The sequence below is a fragment of the Electrona antarctica genome, assembly GCF_951216825.1.
Source record: "Electrona antarctica genome assembly, chromosome: 3".
NCBI classification, from domain to species: domain Eukaryota; kingdom Metazoa; phylum Chordata; class Actinopteri; order Myctophiformes; family Myctophidae; genus Electrona; species Electrona antarctica.
In genome coordinates this window covers 35,674,034-35,697,071 of record NC_136808.1, presented here as the reverse complement: position 1 = coordinate 35,697,071, position 23,038 = coordinate 35,674,034, and the positions used below count along the sequence as shown (strand labels likewise).

At 41.1% G+C, this 23,038-nt stretch overlaps 1 protein-coding gene across 4 annotated transcripts in view; it reads right to left on the bottom strand.

The window, feature by feature from the left end:
• The window catches only part of LOC306918772 (protein mono-ADP-ribosyltransferase PARP6-like), a 48,174-nt gene that overhangs the window by 7,089 nt on the left and 18,047 nt on the right, over positions 1–23,038 (bottom strand). The window contains exons 8-24 of one of the 4 annotated variants that reach the window (XM_079496103.1): positions 21,818–21,878; positions 20,989–21,079; positions 20,713–20,779; positions 19,416–19,565; positions 18,573–18,723; positions 14,500–14,631; positions 13,130–13,225; positions 12,658–12,750; positions 11,726–11,851; positions 11,327–11,392; positions 9,332–9,399; positions 8,393–8,441; positions 7,938–8,050; positions 4,524–4,596; positions 2,065–2,134; positions 1,240–1,319; positions 621–726 (exon numbers count right to left, since the gene is read on the bottom strand). In XM_079496103.1, coding sequence (XP_079352229.1) covers positions 621–726; positions 1,240–1,319; positions 2,065–2,134; positions 4,524–4,596; positions 7,938–8,050; positions 8,393–8,441; positions 9,332–9,399; positions 11,327–11,392; positions 11,726–11,851; positions 12,658–12,750; positions 13,130–13,225; positions 14,500–14,631; positions 18,573–18,723; positions 19,416–19,565; positions 20,713–20,779; positions 20,989–21,079; positions 21,818–21,878 — 1,592 coding nt within the window. The remainder of the gene's footprint in view (positions 1–620; positions 727–1,239; positions 1,320–2,064; positions 2,135–4,523; positions 4,597–7,937; positions 8,051–8,392; positions 8,442–9,331; positions 9,400–11,326; positions 11,393–11,725; positions 11,852–12,657; positions 12,751–13,129; positions 13,226–14,499; positions 14,632–18,572; positions 18,724–19,415; positions 19,566–20,712; positions 20,780–20,988; positions 21,080–21,817; positions 21,879–23,038) is intronic. The other 3 variants (XM_079496104.1, XR_013789399.1, XR_013789400.1) reach the window with 3 other exon arrangements.

Genomic DNA, 23,038 nt, shown 5'->3' with positions numbered 1-23,038 from the left:
TTTCCATCGAATGTTTGCCCATTATTTATGACTAGAGCGGTGCCCGTTGGAGTCTCTACAGCGGTGTCCGTTGGGCACTGGCCTACTTGGAACGCAAGTTGGAAATGCATGCCCCACCCATTATTATGACCCTTTTATGCTCATATTTTATGTGTCCCTTTTATGCCCATATATGGAGTTCTTTGTCAGGCATGACCAAATATGGAGTCTATGCAGACGTCAGAATGATGTCAGAACAGGCCAGCTCCATATATGGACACTGGGCACAGTCGGCAGGGGCCCTGTCCAGAGCCCGGGCAGAGGCATTTTTGGCGCGGTTCTGGACAACCGTGGGTCCAACTGACTCGACACCTGGCACTGCACCCCGTGTGGTGGGGTGTAACGCGTGTCGAATTTTAAGTCGGTGGGGCGAACGGTTCTCGAGTTACATGGATTCCAGACATACAGACGTACGTACAGACGTACAGAGACTTGGTGCATTTATAGTTAGATATGCCCAGAATAGTGATTCAATAAGTTAGCTTTTACTGCTTCACTGCTTTGTTTATATTTCCTTTGCAGCACAGGTTTGTCTTTACAGAGGTAAAAGAGTCACAGGTAAAGTTCTTGTGTTTACTTACCTTCGCACAGAGCAATGCAGTTTAGATTCCGACTCTGGAGAAAGCGTGACTGTATTGGACGGCTCTGTTGAAATAGAGAGAGACAACAGCAGGCTCCTTCAAGCTTCTGCAGTGAGAGACAAACTGAGGTTTACTTAACCCGCCATGCAAAATATAAGCACATATACGCTTGCAATAATATCACTTTTTAACTGGATTGAACAAGTGAAAGCAATGACATCATAGCTTCTAGCACTCCGTTTCATAGAACAGTGGTTCTTAACCTATTCAGGCCCCTAAATAATCTGGAGACCGCCCAAAATGATCATGGATATTTGAACTGGGGACCCCACAAAATAATCATACTTGAACTGGGGACCCCCCACCCAGACAAGCACATGGAATTGTAGGAGTTGAGGCATTACATTTAGTTTGACTCGGTTTCACAGATAAACATTGTGTAAATAGCCGTATACAAGTATACAACGCCTCACAACAACGTTAGGCTATTTTTTGCCACTTTGATTATTTGATCACTTTTTATAGCACGTTTGTTGATTACTTGTTCCACAGGTTGAGAACCACTGACATAGAAAACAGGCACCTGATAGTTTTTAAACTAAATGTTAGTAGGATTTACCTGTGGTATGGTGTTCATGCGGTTGTAGCGCTGCACCAGTTCATCTTTGGTGGGCATGCGATGCTGTCCTTTCCCCATCCCTACAAGCACAAGTAACAGTCCTTCTGGTACCACCATCATTCACGACACCGACACGATTCGGCGTCAAGCCTTCTCCAATGTGATTCACGCTTATTACACAGAACTTAAGTACCGTAATAACACATTTTTCAAGTTTTATACTTTCTTTTAATATTTAACTCTGATTTCACATTTTGCAAGTCGCTCTGGATAAGAGAGTCTGCTAAATAAAATGCCCAAATTGTTAATTGCAATTATAAATTCTAATGCTTTTATAATGTGGGGCTGAAACCCAAATTTAGAGTCCAACGTCATATAGATTTGCCATAGAGTCTATGACATGATTGACTGAAGTCACTCACAAGGCTGACCACATGATCTACAGTCTGAGAGCCACACTGTTCCCATGTGGACCCCCAGATCCACGCGATTCAATTCTTCACTCAAAATCTAGCAGGGAAGATATAATCATTTGTAAACTAATAAACGCTGCCCCCCAGGCCCCCACCCACCTATCCACCCGTCCTCCCAGCGAAGACCATCTTACAGAACTTTGTATGAGCTCACAGAGAGAATCAAAGCCCACCTCCCACAGTGGTGACGACAACACAGTGCAGCACAACAGGACAAGATGGAACGCCCCCCTCCCCAAACAGATGAAAATGGACCATTCCAGTACGATGATATCTCATCCAGCCATGGTGAACACAGAATGGACTCCACCACCACAGAGGAAGACAATGGGGGGTAGGGCCCGTTTCCTACCTGAGTATCCAAAGGATATGCTGGAGATGGGGCTGAGATAGATGCCCTTTCCATATGCTGCCCCATGCAGCTTGGGTTAAAGAGAGCAGGAGGGAAGGAAGTGTCACTTAAGAGTCACACAGAGAACTCTTTCATAATACGTAGGCACAAGAATAGCCTTTAAGAAACTGTACTGTAAATACCAGACCTGCAGGGTAAATTAATGAATGCCCTACTTGATCGTTTTGCATCAAACAGTTTTGGACATAATGAGGTTTCCACCGGACAGAGCGATATAGCCTACTTCGTCATAGTAACACAACCACAAGCTTGCCTTGTATACGTACTGTATGCCTCCCTTATATTTGTTTGTTTGGGGTTGGGTGGGGCGCATTTTGGAAGATTTCCACTTATAGTGGAAATATTTGATGTAGGTCTGATATCTACAAATACAGAGATAAGCATACGCACGCACACACAAGCACGCACACACGCACGCAAAAGTCCAACAAGGACAGTAAGGCATCTAGCCAAGCACCACAGAGAACGCTATGTTGAGTTTCTAAACGCTTTGAAGGCATTCAGCTTGTTGTGCACAAAACATTGTGGGGAACATCCCATAATGACATGTGAAATGAGGTCAGGAATGATGACACGAAGAAGATAATTATGAAGATGACCGAGGATGAGGTCGAGGAGAGTCCCTTCCATGGTAGGAAAGACAAGATGGGTCCAAAAGAATGGAGGCGATCAAAAACGCACAAAAGACAAGCCTGGGGGACGGAGGTAGAGGACAAATTGGATGGAGAACAAAGAACAGAAACAGTTTAGGAATGAAATGTGGCAAATATGGGGATCAGGACGTGGCGGTGTGTCTGCATGGAATCAAACGCAGAAAGACAGGCAGAAAGATAGAGGGTGGGTTTTGTATGTGTGTGTGTTTTTCTTTTTGTGTGTGCAGATTTATTCATCTGTTTCGCTGTGAAGAGAACAATGGTGGAAAGGGCTGGGAGCCTGGGATTGTTCAAGGTGAAACAGAGAAGGGGAATGAGCAGGCAGAGAAGCAGAAGCAATGCTGATCAAAGACCAGAGAGGAACATAAATAAAACACGGCAGACGAGAGGATCGGAGCCGCCTTTAAAGTTCCATGATCCTTAAGATCCCAAATACCAATGTTTCCAAAATAATATTCTCCTCCGCACTGATGGATCTCCAAATGCAAACGGGTACCGCTTTAAGTATTGTATTTTCACAAGCTACGCAGATGTATCCCCAAAGAGTCATTTTCATCCAAATTTCAATATAACTTTTGCTTCTTTACAACAGTACGACTTTGACTGGTGTTTACCATACATGACAAGTGCTAGAAAGTTTGGTTAATCATAGTCAAATTACTGTAGCATGCTAAAGTTTGTGTGACTGAAAATTTAATTTAATTTTCACTGACAATTTCACTGACAACACTATCACACTGTGCATGATGGCAACCCTCACCTACCCATGCAGATCAGAATCTACCCAGGAAGGGCATAACAAATGCTGAAAATAGGCCAGACCTCCTCACGGCTGACAATTTAATCTATTAAACCATGTAAACAAGTGTCTAACTGCACACACTCAAAATCATTGTATGACTAGGAACTTAAGTGCTGACCTTTTGTGGTTGTCCTACAATGACGTTATTGCTAATAGCTGTCTAGCTCGCAGTCTATTATAGCTCAACAACAGCACAATCACCAGAAGCTGCTGTTTTTCTTCCATAGCTCATTGTTAGAGAATGTTAAGGGAATTAAAGCATACTCCACTTTTAGGTGATAACCTATAACCTAACCACATTTTAGGTAAAAGGGCGATCACCTAAAAAATTTGATTTTAAGCGCTGAATATCAAAATCACATTTTGATAGGTTATCACCTAAAAGTGGAGTATGCCTTGCTGTACCTGTATTAGGACTGGAGAGATGGTAGTTACTTACCTTCAGTGGGAGCCATTCTCACTCACCACCGCAATGTTTTGATTCAGTGGCCTTCCCCACTCACCACCGCGACCGATGCTTTGCTTCAGAACCGTAGGCTTTCAGCCACCGGACCTACCCTATACTGCTAGTGCTCTAAGTGGTTGACCCTCTCGTTCCAACAAGGCACACAGGTAACCTGCTGACCCCCAGCCAACACCACAGCCCCCTCCCTCTCTTTCCCACAACAGGAAGGGGTGTGCCGTCCACTGCTGTCAGTACAGAAAGTATAGGGAGTAGCTGACACTGGTCAGTACAGGTTTCCCAGAGTGCCGTGTGCTCAGTAAAAATGCCAAATTCAAAGTTGACAAAATGAAAAAATTAAATTAAATAAAAAAGGAAAGCTGGCACCCATTAACTGTCAAAATGGATCAGCTGGACAGCGGGCCTGCTCCCCGTGAGAACAGGCGCTGTCCAAGGTGGGATATGCGTCTTAGATTACAGCCAACTGCTGGGCTTTATGTACCTGCAGTTTGGTGTAAGAGGCATTGACTAGTCCATTTCTCAGAACGGAGTGCCAGTTCTCTATGTGGGAACCACTGGAGCAGGAGCACAGAAAAAGAGGGAGAGATAAGACACATGGAGTTAGACACAGAGTGAGACGGTAAAGCATTGAATAAAACATTATTGTGCAGAAGTGTGCACTCAAAAATGTCTAAGCTTCTGAGACTGAAACCCAATGTATGCGTTGGTGGGAAAGTCGCTCGACAAAAATTACACTTTTCCACCTAACCACCTAAGCATAAATTAGGCTTGAGGACTCATTTGCAGAGTTTTACTGATACAATGAAAAACCAAAATAGATGGTATAAAAGACAAAACAACCACTTACAGTATACACTTAGGCCCCCTACAGAGTACACACTGCACAATATTTGCTCCGATTATGCTGTTGGGGAGATCTTTTGGTTTGGCCGACAAAACCCCTAATCGGACACAAGATCGGGTTTGATCGCCAAGGTTTTGCTCGCTGTGTGTGAGAGGCTCTGCGAGAAGATCCAGCGGCGATAAAAGCGCTCACCAATACCTTCCCAAGCGTTTCTGTATATCTAGCAGGTTTGATAGTTGACTCTCTCGCCGACTGGACATCATACAGTATGAACGGGGTTGCGACTGCACCACGAGAAGGTCTATATTACAGCCAATGAGAGCACAGGACAGCTGTGCTGACAGAAAGTCTGTCTGTCTGTCTGTCTGTCTGTCTGTCTGTCTGTCTGTCTGTCTGTCTGTCTGTCTGCATTGATATATGATAATATATAACCTTTATTCCATGGGTAAATTCATATGTCATACATATTGGTAGCTATAGCCTGATATTGCTGTTAAATAATCTATAAAACCAAGTAACCAGCGCATCTCACTTGATAAAACCGTGTTGGAATCTACGCTGCAGCACAAACATTTAATTGTGTGTGTGTGTGTGTGTGTGTGTGTGTGTGTGTGTGTGTGTGTGTGTGTGTGCACGCTTGCGCACATACAGAGAGAGAGACGCAGATAATTATTATGAAAATCAAGATTTTGCGTCCTGTCTGCTACCACTACATTTCGCAATGTGTATTCTGTTCTGTCATCAAAAATGTAAAAAATGTAAATGTAATAGTAAAATTAGATGAGGAACATTAAAACTGACACTAAAACAAATATATCTTTGGATTTAAACTGAACATGGAATTATTATTTTATAATTTGATATGCTGTTACTGTCAGCTTTTTTGAAACAATGTATTAATTAATACAATAATATGCGTTGAATTATAAAACTTAAATGCTTCTGTAATGGCACTTTTACCACTGAAACCTTGACTCTCTTAATGTGACTATCTGAGCCAGCATTCTGTCTACTGCCAGTGACACTGTGCCAACCAGAATAAACCTAGTCATCTATTCCCACCATTACGCAGAGGATATTTAGAGACATGTCTTACATCATCCTCTAAACTTAGACCATTTATTATTCACAAAACAGACTCTCTGAGTAACCGGAGACCCAGATCACTGCCGTCTTTTATCACCGGACGCGTTGCGTGAACACAGGCCCCAGCTGATATATATCAAGCTGATGTATCAAATCTCCTGTCAAGGTCTCTTAAAATAAACCAGGGTGTGCGTCGTGGGCGGTATGAGGGCAGCTGTTATTCTTAGCTGCAGTACATTAAAGAGAGTGCATGTTGAATTAACATCACTTCCCTGGGGGACTGAGCCAGTTTGAGTGGTTTGTTGCGTTCCCCTCGAACTGGCTAAGAACATGATGCGGGCGGCTGGGGCATGCAAGCAGGTACATGCGTATGGCAACGGCACCATTAGCATTAACCATCTTAACATTTACACATTCGACTGTGCCAACAATAAAAAAATAAAAAAACAGGAATAATTCATAGCAATTAACGTTAACATCGAGGATGGGGAGACGGATGGAGTTGCTCTCAAAGCTAGCGGAACTTCGCCAGCACCCAGATGGGCTTTGTGTATCTAAAATGTTCATCCGAGCTCCATCTGCTACTGTCCGACACGATCTCACAGACATCACTGGCTCTGTGCGCTGGCACGGCGGGGCGTGTTGCCCGTCCAAGAGAGATGGCCAGTGCCATGTGCAGTTGCTTTGTTATGGTGGAATGGAAATCTGCTGCGGCAAGCCTTGCCATCTACATTATCATGACCAGATGCTGGAGAGAGGATGGGTTCAATCAATTCAAAGCCTCTAGAGATATAGAGTACTCTGAGTTTTCCTATTCCACTGTACGGACATTTTATGGCATTGTGTGCCAGGTCTAAGTTAGAGTCTGAGTAGATCGTGCATGGTCCTCAGCTCTGGTTCCACAGCACCAGATCCTACAAACTTTCTTATGGAGACTTGCCTCTGGATGAGAGACTATTGAGATTGAGATAATTGGTGCAGTCATACTGATTGGATATTTGCATCATGTGTTAATTTAAACAAATTTAATTTAACCACGTAACCCCTACATAATATACTTTGTTGACTTATCCTATATTTTCTCTCTACACCACATCTGCTATTTGCACTATCTACTTTCGGACCAATGTTCCCCTATTATGCCATGCCGCAAATAAAGATTTTAAACAACAAAAAGGACTATGTGCATGATGTTCACAAAGAGGTGATTAGGAGTTAATACAGTACTCTCTTCAAATGTGTTTTTTTAACATTAAAACTTAACATGGTTTATATCTGCCTCCCAAGGAGGACTTTATAAAAACGGAAGCCCGACACGGGCGTCAGTACAAGGGCCGTCACCATGAGGGAATTGTGAGGTGCAGTCTAGACTCCAGAAGCACATGCAGCCTTTGCGCAAAATTCCTTTTCAGTACAAGGAAGCGCAATTTGAAACAATCGACCCACATAAGAGAGTGTCTTTTAAGGTCCAACTAAAATGATGGATCATGGACAGTCAAACATTTTTAAATAGGTTTAAATGTAGGTTATTTTAGTTGTCCTGAGTCTCTGGTATTTTAGGTCAAAACTAGGCCTTTTACTGTAGTGTTTTTGTACCCTTTTTATTTGTAATGTTTTTTATGTGCTCTTTTTGTAATGTTGATGGTATTTTGTATGGGGAGTGACTACGGATGGAAATTAGCATTCTTGCTAAATCCGGTGCATTTGCATTGCATTGTATATGTGGTGTTCATTAATATGTACTGTCTTCCCTCCCAAATTAATGTATCAATAAAATAGACACAGTAGGGTTCACGTGGCTAAAATGACATGTTGGCTGATGTCAAAAGCCTCGGCCATCTTTGCGCCAAAGGTGGAAATAACAATAAGTCTGTTTTCATTCTAATTCTAGTTGTGATGGATGGTATGAGCGCAAAGTCTGTTCAATATTTGACATATCTGGGGGAAGAGCAGAGTCCAACTCACTGGAAGGCGAAGGTGCTGCCATAGAGTTTCTTGGCAGTACGAAAGCGAGCCTCCTTGGCTGGAGGGCTGCTCAGGAGCAGGAACTGGTGAGAAGTGTGCATGAACTTCAGTTGCTGTCAGAGTGGGCCAGAGGGGGGGGGGGAGAGAGAGAGAGAGAGAGAGGCAGGCAGAGAGAGAGAGAGAGAGAGAGAGGCAGAGAGAGAGAGAGAGAGAGAGAGAGAGAGAGAGAGAGAGAGAGGCAGGCAGAGAGGGAGAGTTAAAAAAGACAGAGAAAGAAGTACAGTATAAAAGGGAGGCATGAAGAACGTGGAATACAGGCATGATACATGGAGAAAGAAAATATGGAGATAGTCATCGAGAGAGAGAAAACGTTAGAGAATTAGGGAAAGAGGCACACAGCGCAGTGTTCTATCTATAACAGAGTTGGAGAGAAGAAAGTGTGTGATTCCTCCTACCCTGCTCAGAGGCAGCTTGACAATATGGGACCTGTTACTGGATATGATCCTGTGGAAAGACAGAAGAGAACACTCAGTTTCAATGAACCTGACAATGTCTGCCCCCCCTGACCATTTTAAACACAAGCGCCCCTATAATCTCGGTATCTCAAAAAACAGCCCTATTCATTATTATCCAACAATAACAAAATATTCTTTAGTTTTGGTCTGCCAGGCAAAATTATTTATTTTACTTTCTCTAACTGTGTAGACTTCTTGCAGTAAATTAATGAATGCAGATGTTTAACAACACATATTGGTTACCAACTCCCCATCATTTAGCTAGGGACCAGATGGAAGCTCCTCAAGGACCACTGGAGTGAACATAGGTGAAAATAGCAGATACATTACGTACAAGGCAAGCTCACAACGTGTCGTGTTGTGACGCATTGTGTGCTTGTAAAGAACTTGCTTTCGCTTTCCATCTTTTACTTTCTCTAATAACAACCTAAAACATGAACGTTGGTTGAAAAAAACTAAAGTTGTCCTTTAACCCACTAAAACTGGGAAGGCATCTGTGTCATTTCAGATTTTAGCATTGGCTATTCAAAATATGAGCTTGTCGATTTTTGAGGGGCGTTAGCCCCTCCTATGCCCAGCTTTGTCTGTTTGTGTGTACCCCATAGAGCGTCGCAGTCTAATCTATAGCGATGATTTCATTGGCTGAGCACCCCATAGTGATGATTTGATTGACTGAACAAAGTACGGTACATACAGTATTGAGGATAAAAAGTGAAGACGGAAAAGTGAGGACGGAAAAGTCCCTGGAACAAAATGTTTTTTACATGGGGTCAGCGGCCAAATGCATTACATTTTTACCACTTGTAGCAACATGTGTTTTTCAGGAAACTGTTGGGCCTCCTCAGGTCTTAATGGCTTGTATACATGCTGTCCACTCACCACTGTAGTAATGGGTGTGCCAGAGGATCCAGCTTGTCCATCTGTTTCTTGATCTCCAAATAGGAACCCTGCAATGAAAAGCACACAGACATACAAGTCACTCCATCTGCTTAGATCTGACTGGGAGCAATGACTTATCAATACTCACTCTAAACCTACTTAACCACACAATTCAACAATGTACCTCCACCTCCTTAAAGGATATAGAGTGGTGCCCGTTGGGCACTGGCCTAGGGTGATCAGGTGTGATCAATTGGCTAATTTGGGCCCAGTCCAGATCCTCTAGAGCGGTGCCCGTTAGGCTTTGGCACTGGCCAACTTGGAACGATGCGTCGATGCAAGTTGGAAATGCATGCCCCACCCAGTTATTATGTCTGTGTGCCTTTTATGCCCATATATGGAGTTCTATGTCAGGCATGCCCAAATCTGGAGTCTATGCAGATGTCAGAATCATGTCAGAACATATATGGAGATTTAGATTAGATTAGATTAGATTCAATTTATTGTCACTGTACAGAGTATACAACAAGTAAGACGCGCAAACGCGGGAAGCGAACGCAGCTCGTGAATTGCAATAACAACAATTAGAATAAATTACGTACTTTTTTTAAGGTTTTTTTTAAGTTACGTTTTTTTAAGTTCTTTTTTAGTGTGTATGTGTGCGTGCGTGTGTTTTTTTTTAAAGTTTTTTCTTAAGTTTTTTCTTAAGTTAAGTTTTTTTTAAGTTAAGTTTTTTTTAAGTTAAGTTTTGTGTGTGTGTGTGTGTGTGTGTGTGTGTGTGTGTGTGTTTGTGTGTGTGTGTTTTTTGTGTGTACAGCTGCGCCCTCTGGTGGCGGGCGGGTGGTGTTACAGCGTGACACACAGACAGACAGACATGTTCTGCTAGGTCTCATAGTTAGTGCTCACTGCGTTCGCAAATACTTAGACAGCAGTTCTCGAGTTACGTGGATTACAGACGTACACACGTACGTACATACACTACGTACAGAGACTTGATAGATAGAAGATTAGATTATACATTATGACTACCTTTGATGTAGTTTAGTTTTCCTCAACAACGGGGCCGTTATTAGACTAGCTCTGGTGCATAGTGTTAGGAGTTCTCCTTAACGCTATGTTACTTTCGAGCCTCTCGTCTGTAGTAAAAATAAATAATTCCCTTTCGCTACTCACCAAAACATAGACGGTTTAGAGGAGATGAAAGCCTACTTTCCTTGGTGGGAACACTCAGAGCCCCCCACCTCACGCTAAAATACACATTTTGGCCAGACAAAAACATATTTCACTGGAAGGAAAAATCTGGTCAATTAAATGGGATTTTTCTATTGACAAGATCTGTAGAGGGCGTAGTGGAGTAAATAAAACATATTTTTTTCTTCTGGTGAAATATTTTCTTTTCTGGCCAAAAAGTGCATATTATACGTGTGGGGCTCAGAGTGCGTCCACTACGGAAAGTAGGCTTTCAACTCCACAATGATTAGACTAGAGTTTCTCTCAGACTGACTTCAAAATAACTTTCGTTTAAAATAAGATTTATTTAGAATTGTTTTGTTTACTCTTACTGTACTGTATTGTTGCATTCTATTTCTTTTCTTGCAATAGTGATGATTCTTTTTTATTTTTCATGTGCACTATTGATTTGATTTGCAAATGAGAAAAAGCTTAAATGAATTCACCTTTGCTTCCATTAACAATTTACAATTTACAATTTAGGCATTTAGCAGACGCTCTTAATCCAGAGCGATTTACATTAAGCAAGAACAAAAAAGCATGGGAATACATCACATAAAAAAAGCATTTATCATGAAACATGCGTACCGTAAGCTAAGAACGTAACAGCGGGATATCTATATAATGAAACTATACATATAAACTATACATATATACTATACTATGCTATACATATGTACTATGATGTACTATGACTACTTACAATGCAATTATAGTGCTGTCTACATAACATGCTATAAGTCTGTATTAACCCATTATGCCTACCTGGGTCATCTCGCGGATGGACATGACACTGTCTAGCGCTTTCTGCAGTCTCTCATAATTCTTCTTCTGTGTGCATGGAGCCAAGAGGGGTCAAATGACAAAGGAGTGAAAGAAGACAAGAAAACAACAAAAACATTTAAATGCCTGAAAAAATATGATTTCAGAAATAGAGGTTACCGGTAGTTGAAATATTACTATGATTTGTATTATTTACACTTAACAATTAAAAAGTTACCTGGATGTCATTGTCCCACATATTTTTTTAAATACATCTTTACGATAAATGTTACTTATCTGTAAGCTAAAACATTCGCTGATAACACACCTTTATGTTACAGGCAGTAATCATTTCAAGAACATTATATTGGATGTCACAGGACGGTTAGGGAGGACTGTCACCTTTGGGTTGAAGGCCAGGGTCTTGGGGTCATTGGGGTCCACTACTGAAGGGTACGGCTCAAAGATGATGCTTTTACGGGGAGACTCGAGAGCAGCTCGGCACATGGCCACGAGCAGGTCCACCACCTGGAGAAGAAGAGCCAGATCAGCAGCAGCACTCAGTCAGACAAAGTCTTATAGATCCTTTTATGGCCTTTTTGCAAAATACCCCAGGGTCCTTAAAGCTTTTTTTACACTGTTAAATTAACATATACAGTACCGTAATCTGGTTGGACGTACTGTCTGCTGGAGCTAGCCAAGTCTCCAGTGATTTCTATAAAACTTTATTACTCAGTCTAGGTTGACATATTATACATTTTATTGACTCTTTAATTTCAGTGTCCCTGCATCTATTAGAGATGCCAGCCAGCCTTGCTGCTACCATAAGTTATATGGTATATGGTATATATGCATAAGCATGGAAAGGAAAGCTCCCAAAACAATTTAATGACAACAGAACTGAAAACAATACAAACGTTGTATTGTTTTGATAATTTGCGCGACAGATGTATGCATATGACGGTATAGAGTTTCAAACTAGGGTATTTAAGAAGAAGATGATCAGGTAATATAATTGTGAAAAATAATAATGATTGAATGATGATTGAAACAAAGAACTAGTGAATTATTTGCTAGCGTGCTTCTTGTTTATGTACATACTTTGTACAACTTTGTCATGAATAATTCAACAAAAAATACTTTTAACTCACACAAATAAATTGCATTAAACAGTGCTGCCGGGCGGGTCTTTGCGCAACCGCTCCGTCATTTAGATGTATGAGCTATAACAGGGCCCTTCAATGTTTTGGCTCAGAGGAGCAACTTTTTTTTAAATTTAAAGTATGTTTCAATTATGTATATATCATATATCAAAAGTTAGGTTTTTCTGTTACCTCTGCTCCAGTCGCCACCTCCTCAGCTGCTCCTGACATAACACCCAGAGTGTAGAAGGAGAAGACGCACAACTCCCTGGTACACACGGCAGGCTGCGCACACACATTCACACAAAGACCACATGGAATTATACTCACATAATATGATGTACTGCAAATAAACAGCACACACGCACACATGCACACATGCATGCACACACACACACACACACACACACACACACACACACACACACACACACACACACACACACACACACACACACACACACACACACACACACACACACACAAACACACACACTTAGGAAATACTGTATCATTTGTATTTGCATTAATCCAGGGCTGCTAAAGGCACCAGAAAATGTACTTTAAAGTTGCATTCTTGGCTATTTAATTATTTTTTTAAACAAACACATTGATGTTTCAATATAGCTTCATAATGAACTTCTAGTTCTTCTTTCACTAATACCTTTAGCATAGAGCCGTTCTGGAAGACGTGCTGCTCGTCACAGACCACACAGTACTCGTTGAGCGTGGGGATCCTCTGCTCCGAGTACTTCATGATCTGTTGTTATAGGAGACAACAACATTGGCTCAACCCATTTATACCTGAGGCCAATTCTACAAATGTATTCAGTTTTCTGAAAATACTTATGTTGCTATAATATATCGTTGCTGTCGGGAAGCAACCTCTTGTGTACATATTTTAACTTTTTGTGTTTTTTTAATAACGTAATGCGTTATTGATCATACTACACCGTCACACAATGATGCTTTTGAATTTGAATCCTGAAAAGTAATAGTTTTGGACATACTGTATGAGGTTTCCACCCGAAAGAGACGATCTAAAATGACACATATACTTTCCCGGTTTTAATGGGTTAAAGGTAGGGTACGTGTTTTTCCTGGTTTAGCTACTCATTGCTATAGAGTGTTTGTTCAGTAACAGGAGTCTCCATGTCTCTCCAGCTCAAATACATTTTCAGGTCCGGATGCCAATTTTAGGATGGAGAACTCAATGATGAAATGAATGAACAGACAAAATGGCATATTCTGTTCAGTAAAATATTTTTGTTTTGCCAATTATTTGGGGTCCCAAATACAATACACTCGTCACTCGCCGTTCACCAGTGGGGCCCAGGCCTCACTGGTGAACTGAATAACTGGCTTGTCCAATATGAACTTTTACGAGGGTTGACCTTCACTTATTTCAGTGTCTGTGGTATCACAGGCAATGTTACGGGTTTGGTATCATAAAAATAACTAGGTGCTATTGAGGCAACACAGTGTGTCGTGATTTCAGTCAATATACTGTAGACAGAAAGAGACAACCATCACAATGGTTTCCTCTTCACATTGATGTTCCAAACCCCACACAAGTTATACGATGACCCTTGAATTACTTCAGACAGTTTCCTATTCACTCATCAGATAAATCATATCCCACTCTCTCTCAGTCACTCTGCTCTTCCCCACACTGATGTGTGTGAGTGGTTACAAATCTATTACAGCATCTTTCTCTTTAAACGCATCCTGTCTGTGCCGCCGCTGATGGTCAGATAGTAATTGATTCTGAAGTGTCTATCACGGTTTCATCATTTCCCACTGTGGTCGGAAAGGGACTCTCGACGAACCGCAGCATAATAGCTAGCTGCTTTGACAAAAAGTGCACTGCACGGCTCGATCCTTAAAAAGGCCTTTTAGGCTGTTTTATACTCGCACGGCAGGTGTCTGTCGAAATAAGAACGATAGATTCTCCCAAGTGAATGGGGAAGTGTTAGTAGACGTGAGCCGTCGACAGACACCCGTCTCTTTTCCGGAGCATAAAACAGCCCTTACCTGCACTAAGAAGCCGTACTCCAAGGTAGGGATGTTCTTGCAGTGGCCGCCCGCCTGGGATGAGAAAAACAATTCAATCAGCTGCCTCGTGGTAATCTGCGCTGGGGCCCTGGCCGCCGGGACAGCCACAGTCTGATGGGTCAAGTGAAGACAAAGCATTATGGGAAACGGCGCACCAGCCCAGCCATGATGTTCAGGGTCGGGGTAGGTAGGTAGGTACGGTAGGTAGGTAGGTAGGTAGGTAGGTAGGTAGGTAGGTAGGTAGGTAGGTAGGTAGGTAGGTAGGTAGGTAGGTAGGGAGAGAAGGTGCTCAGGTGAGAGCGTTGCAGGTTGGTGCGCTACTGGGAAGAGGGGGAAGAGGCACACGTCTCCGTTGGACACAGTAAACAAACGGTACTGGCAAAAAGGAAATTCAAACATTATCGTCGCTGTCGGTGAGGAAACTTTGTCATGTCCAGAACAGTTATATTTCAGGGAATGGGTCAAAAAAAAGAACCTGCGTTCCATTGGATCCAACATTGATTATTATTTAGTAAATATAACCCTGTAGACAGACTTAAAACACTTTCAACCTATTTTGTGCATGTCATTTTTTTTGTTAGTTTCAGTTTGTTTTATTTTTAATATGGAGTAGTCAGAGGTGGGATTCAGAAGAAGTTCAGAAGAATTGTGAAAAAGGCATTTTCAGTTAGTTACAATGACAATGGCCCGGTTTCCCAAAGGACACCTCTTACACCATGGTGTAAGAGGTGTCCTTTGGGAAACCGGGCCAATGTCATTGTCATGTCATGGCAAACTAAATGTAAATGTTTAAAAAATAGCACATCGCACATTCGCATTGCATCTGCTTGTTGTGAGCATATGGATCTGCTATTTCAGCTACTCTAAGTTTAAAATAGGGCATGTATTTATTAGAAGGAATATGGAGATCCAAGGTTTCTGCCCGACAGCGACGATTATGAGTCATGCACTGCATGTAGAGTTCATGGATGTGATGTTTCAGTGATATTTTTTAGTTGGTCAGGACTTCATGTGGGTTTGGCACACACCAGCACCCATTCACTGGACATGCTGTACTGTATGGGGGTCAGTATGTCTCACTATGAAATGCGTCATTGTGTGTGTCTGTGGCTGCGAATGTCAATAGAACCTCCAGTATGGCTGTAGATTCATTAGGTAGATCAAGGTAATTATAGTCAAAAATAAAACTATTTTTTTGTTGTTGAAATCCATAAAAAAAAAATAATAATAATAATAATACAGTTAGTTAACTGAAATAAACGATAACTAACTGAAAATGCCTTTTTCACAATTCTTCTGAACTTCTTCTGAATCCCACCTCTGACTACTACAAAAACGACACTAAAACTAAACGTCTTTATCTGCTTTAAAAACTAATCACAACTATGCTGAAATTTAAAACCAAAGGGTCAAAACAAAACACAAATAAAAACGAATGAAAAATGCAAAACTATAGTATTTTGTATTGTGTATACGTAAGTAACATGGATTGTGTCTCACTTTTGTTCTCCAGTTCAGGCTAAAAACTACAGACGGGTAAAACATGGCAGGCTGCATAATACAGACCTTATAACTACATTGTGATGTAAGCAACACAGCTGCAGCCGATCACATGAATAATGACTGTGTTAGTTTTATGTGACCCAATGTACAGTAACTAATACCGTTGACTATGCTTGCACATTTGTACATCCATAAGCCATAACTCACACAACTAACACAACCAGTATTAACTTGATTAGCCGCAGCTCTGTTGTTTATAGCCTGCCATGGTTTAAATCTGCTGTAGTTTTTAATCTGAATAAAAATAAATAAATAAAAACATTATATATATTATTAATAGGTTTTCAACTCAAGTCAAGTTGTTAAAGGACCACTTCACCACTTTTCAACTTCTCTTCCTATAATTGGTCCTAACTAATGTTCATGATAAAATACCACCATTCTTTCCTACTCAGTCTGTGTCTCATAGGAAGGCTGTGGGCAGTTCAGAAACCCGTCCACCAGTGACATCATCGATGGTGAATCCAAGCTAATAGAAACGGCAGGCTTTCTTTTCCTGAAAAGTTGCAATGCAAAAGTTGAAGCCATCGTTCTCACGATAATCTGCCTAATGATGATGTCACTGGTCCGAACTGCCCAAAGCCCTCCTATGAGACACAGACTGAGTACAGTAGGAAAAAATGTTGGTGTCTCCATATCTCCATATTTAAATTTTGTTTACACTTTCTCATAACATGTCTACAAGGCGACATGTTGTGAGCTTGTAGATCTGCTATTTCCCTCTTTTTTCTACTGCCAGGTTGAATTATGTCCGCGAGTTTTAGAAATATGTAATGCATGAAAAATATGAAGAGCTTGTGACTACAGCAAATGTTTTCCCTTTTCTGAAAAGTGACTATTTTGAACATGCCTGTACAAGGTTTCTGCCCGACAGCGACGATATAAACGTTAGTGCATTTGTTCTTAAACACATTTTTACACACTTTTACCATTATACATATCGTTGCTATCGGGCAATAACCTCATGTCCATATTTTATTATTATTATTAATTTTTTTTTAATAATGCCCTATACTTGATCATACAATAGTGTCACATAAAAGTACAATATCAAAAGTAGCATTTTTGCAAGCTTGAAACACAACATTTTGAGCTTGTAGAGCTGCTACTTTTGCTATTTTTTATTTTAATTTATTTTAACCCAGAAATGTAACGGTTTTGGACATGCCGTAATGAGGTTTCCACCTGACAGACGATATACACAAAGGTGTGACACACAACAACACATGTAAAGCACACAAAGCTGCTCTATAATGTAACCTGGTGTGCTGATGTATTTATTTATTTATTACCATTGAGCTTAATAGAGCCAGCCTGCTTGCTCAGGGGATGAATTCAATCTTGATCATGAGTTCAAAATGTGTGTCAGAACCATGTGTGTAGGGGACACAATCTAAATGTCTCAATAGAAGAGCATATATACAACCACCCCAATTGTATACGATATTGTATTAACATACCCTACCACACAATTACAGTTTATTCAGGTCAATCAGTTTCATTTTAGCCTTGGAAACCCAGGCGTTTTTAGTTTCATTTTAACCAGTGTTGTTTTTGACAGCAAATTTTGATTTTAATTTTAGTCATAGTCTCTGGAATAGTTTTCAGTTACTTTTAGTCACATTTTAGTCACCTGGAAAGTCAACTAAATATCATAAGATTTTAGTTGACTAAATCTACAGTTGATTGAAATGTATTTCGGCGGGCATTGATGCCATCGAGATGACATATTTTATACTTGCTGAAAATAGCCGATCTACAAGTTCACGTTGTGAGCTTGTAGATCGGCTAATTTCAGCATGCAACAAGTGTAAATTGACTCATACTGGATGTCTTGTCCACTATACTAGTCCCTTCCTAAGATTTTAGTCTAGTTTTTATGTGTTGACGAAATTGTCAATATATTTAGTCTTAGTTTTAGTCATCATAGCTTAATTTTCATTTAGTTTCCATTTAGTTTTCGTCAGTGAAAAAAGGTAGTCGATGAACATTTTTCGTCTTAGTTTTAGTCGACAAAAACAACACTGATTTGAACAAAATCAAATTCTAAATAGAGAATACATTACACATTTCATATACATATTAGGGCTGCAGCTATCGGTTACCTTCTTAGTGATTATTCAATCGATTACTTTTTTGATTAATCAAACGAATCAATGTAAAATGTATTTTTTAATAATCGAATAACTAAATCCATTGTCTGATTAATCACTTTAAGCACCGTCCATTTTATACTTTTATACTAACCTTAGACCCAAAATAGCAAAAAATAACCGATATACTGTACAAGCTCACCGTGCGCCATAAGCTTATAGATCTTTTAAAATGTAATTATTTTTATATAATCGTTAAAATTGATTAGTTCAATTTCGTTTTGCATCCCTAATACATATAATACGCACATTATGATTTTTGTTTCCATTCTGAACTGATTGGACTGAAACAGAATTGGGCCCTGAACTGTACGCGATGAGTGTTGTTTCTCGGACCTGGCTGTTGGGTGGGTAACTGAACAGCTCCCCCTTGGGGTTCTTCATGGTACAGGAGATGGAGCGGTTCATCAGCCGGGTCACTCTCAGCTCTGGGACGCTCAGCTTGCCCTTCAGAACCGTGTCCTGGATCAGAGGGAAACTGGGAGACCTGGAAAGGGAAGTAAATCAAATAAAAAAATACAACTCAGAATCCTTATTCCCCCAGTATGTTTTTTGTTGTTGTTTTGCTTTCAGGACATACACACATTAACCACTTTTCTTAAACCCTATAAAGTACAGTATATATACTTCATTGACAGTAGGACACTCGGATGTATGAAGTGGACATGGCAATCTCATTCCCATATATTTTCATCACACCCTACTTGATAATATGACAGCATCACACAAAAGCATCAAAAGTTGCGCTACTTTCGTTACTTTTGAATTGATATAATCCTGAAAAGTAACGGTTTTGGACATAATGAGGTTTCCACATGACAGGGACGATATACTATATCCACAAAAACAAAACAAAAAACGTTTTGTGGTGGCTATAGTTCAACACTATACGACTACTACCTACTACTCGGTAGCATTTCCATCCTTGATTTTTTAATTTCTTCTTTGATGTGACGTTAAAAGTACGAAGGCTAACCTTCTGTGGTCGCTTTTTGTTTACGTTTACATTATAACCAGAAGCACCCCTGAAGGGGGAGGCACGTCATGGAAGAAAATCCCATTAATAGCCGATCTACAAGCTCACAGCTTGAGCTTGTAAAGATGTCACTATTTTAGGACCAGGACCTGTGAAATAAGAGAGAGAGACAGAGAGACAGACAGAGACAGTTGAGAACCTACTTGGGTATGGGGGAGAAGATGCTGAGTCCAGCACGGAACTTCTTGATGGTCCCCCCGGCCTTGAACCAGCTGTGTCTCTTCTCCTGCTGGGCCTTGAGGAACTCATTACTGAGGTGCTTCCACTGCTGCGAGGTGAACGTGCTCAGAATCCTGGGAAGCAAACAAAGGTATGGGTGCAGCAGTCAATCAAAAAAAACATTAATTGATAATTGATTAGCAAATCTACAAGCTTAAAATGCATCACAATTAGAGGTCTTCGGGTAAACCCAAGATACCCGGGATCCGACCCGGACCCGGCTAGGTCACAGATCCATCCACAAGAAGTGACTCCGGGACCGAGTCGGAACCGCTACCGTATGTCTTGGGTCTCGGGGCTCTGACAGTGAAATTACGGTTCCACTAATACCCGAGTGGACCCGACGATTGGCTGTCACAGCTGTCAATCACCCCCGCTCCCTCCCCTTTTTTTTCTCCTCCGGCCAGTGATTCAGTAGCTGCCTGCGTGCTTTGCGTCACGTGACTTCAGTAAGAAAGTAGCAGCGCTACTGTCGAAACAAGAAAATAATAATGTTGGCATTCAGTCTTTTCTGGACCGCGGGTTTTGTACTTGTACGGTCCAACATCTGTTTTGTACGGGTTTTGTACGGCTCCGGTTCTGACAATTCTCAGTACTTTTCGGGTTCGGAACTCTACAATAGCCGGGTCCATTCAGCTCCGAGTACATTTTTTACTGGTCTATTTGGGTACGGGTCGGTCAAATTGGACCGGTGAAGGCCTCTAATCACAATGCTTCGTATCAATTCATTCATTCATCATCAACACTTCTCAATTATTTGATGAATCAAAAAAGTAATGATAGAATAATCACTTATACCATCATCAATGGCTGCGGTTCTAAACAGAGGCATACCCCTGAACAAATTGCTTAGTGTGCAGTGAGGAAGTGAAGTGAGTGTGTGAATCTGCTAATTGGTGCATTTGTAAGCTGGGAATTGTAACCCAAACTGTACTAATTAATGTGCACAAGAGAAGCCACCTAAATAGTTTTAATCTTTGCAGTAGCTCTCGGCTGCACTTTTGTAATGCACCCCAAATCTATGTACTTTATTATTTAAACCTTGTTTTTATTGTTATTGCCTCAAGTGGGTTTTATTCTCATTTTAATGGCTGTTTTTAAAATTATTGTATCCTTGTTGTAATGCAATTTGAGCACCAATACTACACAAACAGAGCTTCTTCTTCTTATTGTTGTTGTTGAAATACAACCATAGAGAGACTAATGGAGAGTAATACTCACTTTTTCAGCTGCAACCCCAAACTGAAGCCCTCTTTATTAGAGGGCTGGAACACTTCCACAGATGGCTCTGAAAACAGATGAGTCATCGTATAATATTAAACACATTAAAAACCACACACACCCTTGTATGCACTTTGTTTATAATTTGTGTGCGCACACACACACACACACACACACACAAACTCCCTGTAGTTTACACAGTACAGAACGTGTGAGTCACACCTCCTACACAAGAGCGGCATAAGAAGAGCTCCCACACTCACACTCACGACTCACCGGGTCCATCTAGATACTGAGAGAGGGAGAAGCGAAGTCTCAGAATGATAGGCTCCGTTCTGACAACCTTCCAGGCTGTTGCAACCTCCTCCTGGGACGCGCGCACACGCACACACACACACACACACACACACACACACACACACACACACACACACACACACACACACACACACACACACACACACACACACACACACACACACACACACACACACACACACCCCGTTATACATACACGGACATATGCACAATAAACACATAAGAGACTCAGGGCTCCATTTTTGTCACCGCTAAACCCCTTATCCCTGAACTTCTTTGCCTTTTTTTACTATTTGGAAAAACATTTTTGAATAGTTCAACTAGCCAATCTACAATGACACGTTGTGAGTTTGTAGACTGGCCATTTTAACTATTCAAAAATGTTTTGCAAAATAGTAAAAAAGGCAAAGAAGTTTAGGGATAAGGGGTTTAGCGGTGACGAAAATGTAGCCCTCAGGGTTCGATTTCCGTCCATGCTAAACCCCTTATATTTTGGAGAAAAACAATTGAATAGTTCAACTAGCCGATCTACATCGACACGTTGTGAGCTTGTAGATTGTCTATTTTAACTATAGAGAATGACTTGATTCTAGGCTAAAAAAATACTTTATATAAATATTTTTGAAAATCACTATGGGAAAAATGAATGCGGTCTGGATCGATGGAACCAGAAAATGGCCGCCACATGCACTGTGATGCCCATACCAAGTACCATAATGCTACATAATGTCATGCATGTCGTGCATGTTGTCAGTTCAGTGTGGGGGCGGGGCGTCGTCACACTCACATCCAAGAATCCAATGTTAATCTGCAGATCAATGTCCACGTCATCGATGGTCCCATACTCCCTGTTTACACAGGAAGGAAAACACACACAGTTCAATCCACACAGACAGAAGGAAGCCATCTGGTCCCTTTATGGACTGTGGTGGATAGAATTAGGTCGCAATCTCCATGAATCTGAACAAAGTGATGAAATTACAACTTACTTCTAATGTCACGTGTGTCTGTTTCAGACTGTTTTTTACTTTGTATTGAGGGACTGGATACAAGGCAACATCTTGTTTAATCTTCAGATAAGTCTATATCAGAAGTGGGCTCTCTGTGCGTGCGTGCTGCTGACTAACCTTAACATCTGAGGCAAGCTCTCGTGGCATGGTGTGTTTTTTTCTATTTTTATTTATTAAAAAAGAATTACCTCGCTAACGTTAGTAGTGTAATAGTATCTGAAATGGCAGAAAGCAATGCATCGTAAAGTGGCATTTAGTGGCATTTAGTGGCAGCGGTGGCCGGTGGTCGCTATCCGTTCGGCGGTGGCCGAACGGATAGCGAAGCGGTCTTGATACCGGAAGATCGTCAGTTCGAATCAGCCGTCCGACACGTTAAAATTACCACCGCTGAAGTGCCCTTGAACAAGGCATTGAACCACTACGATGAAATGTGTTCTATGAGCAGGGCCTGGCTGGAAACAAGTTCTTGAGCTTAGCCCAGATACCCTGGGTAAATATAGTAATCATTTCATTTCATTTCATTTCATTTCAAATACAGGGACGGAGGAAAATCTCCCGATGGCCAGTGACTGGATGACTGGCTATGACTGGATCATCTATTTTTTTAACTGGTGCCCCTATTTCGGTCATGTCAGAAAATGTAAACAGAATTGCCAATCTACAAGCTCACCTCACATTGCAAAATGTTTTAGCTTGTAGATTGGCTATTTTTGCCCTGGTCAGTGCTGCCCTATACCGGATGAACATCAAAGTACAGGCTACAGCAGGGTTTAAGTATTCAAGCAGCGATCAATGAGTTTGCATTTCACTTGTCTGGATCAGTTTAGTCTTCGACTAATAGTGACAACATTATCGTTGCAGACATGTCATTTCTGATAGCCTATTTTAAATATACTGCATATACATTCTAGAGGTGTCACATCGTTTCAGAGAAAGATGTGCTTTATTTGGGCCAATGAATCCATTCAATCCATCAAAACAACAAAACAATGGCTTGG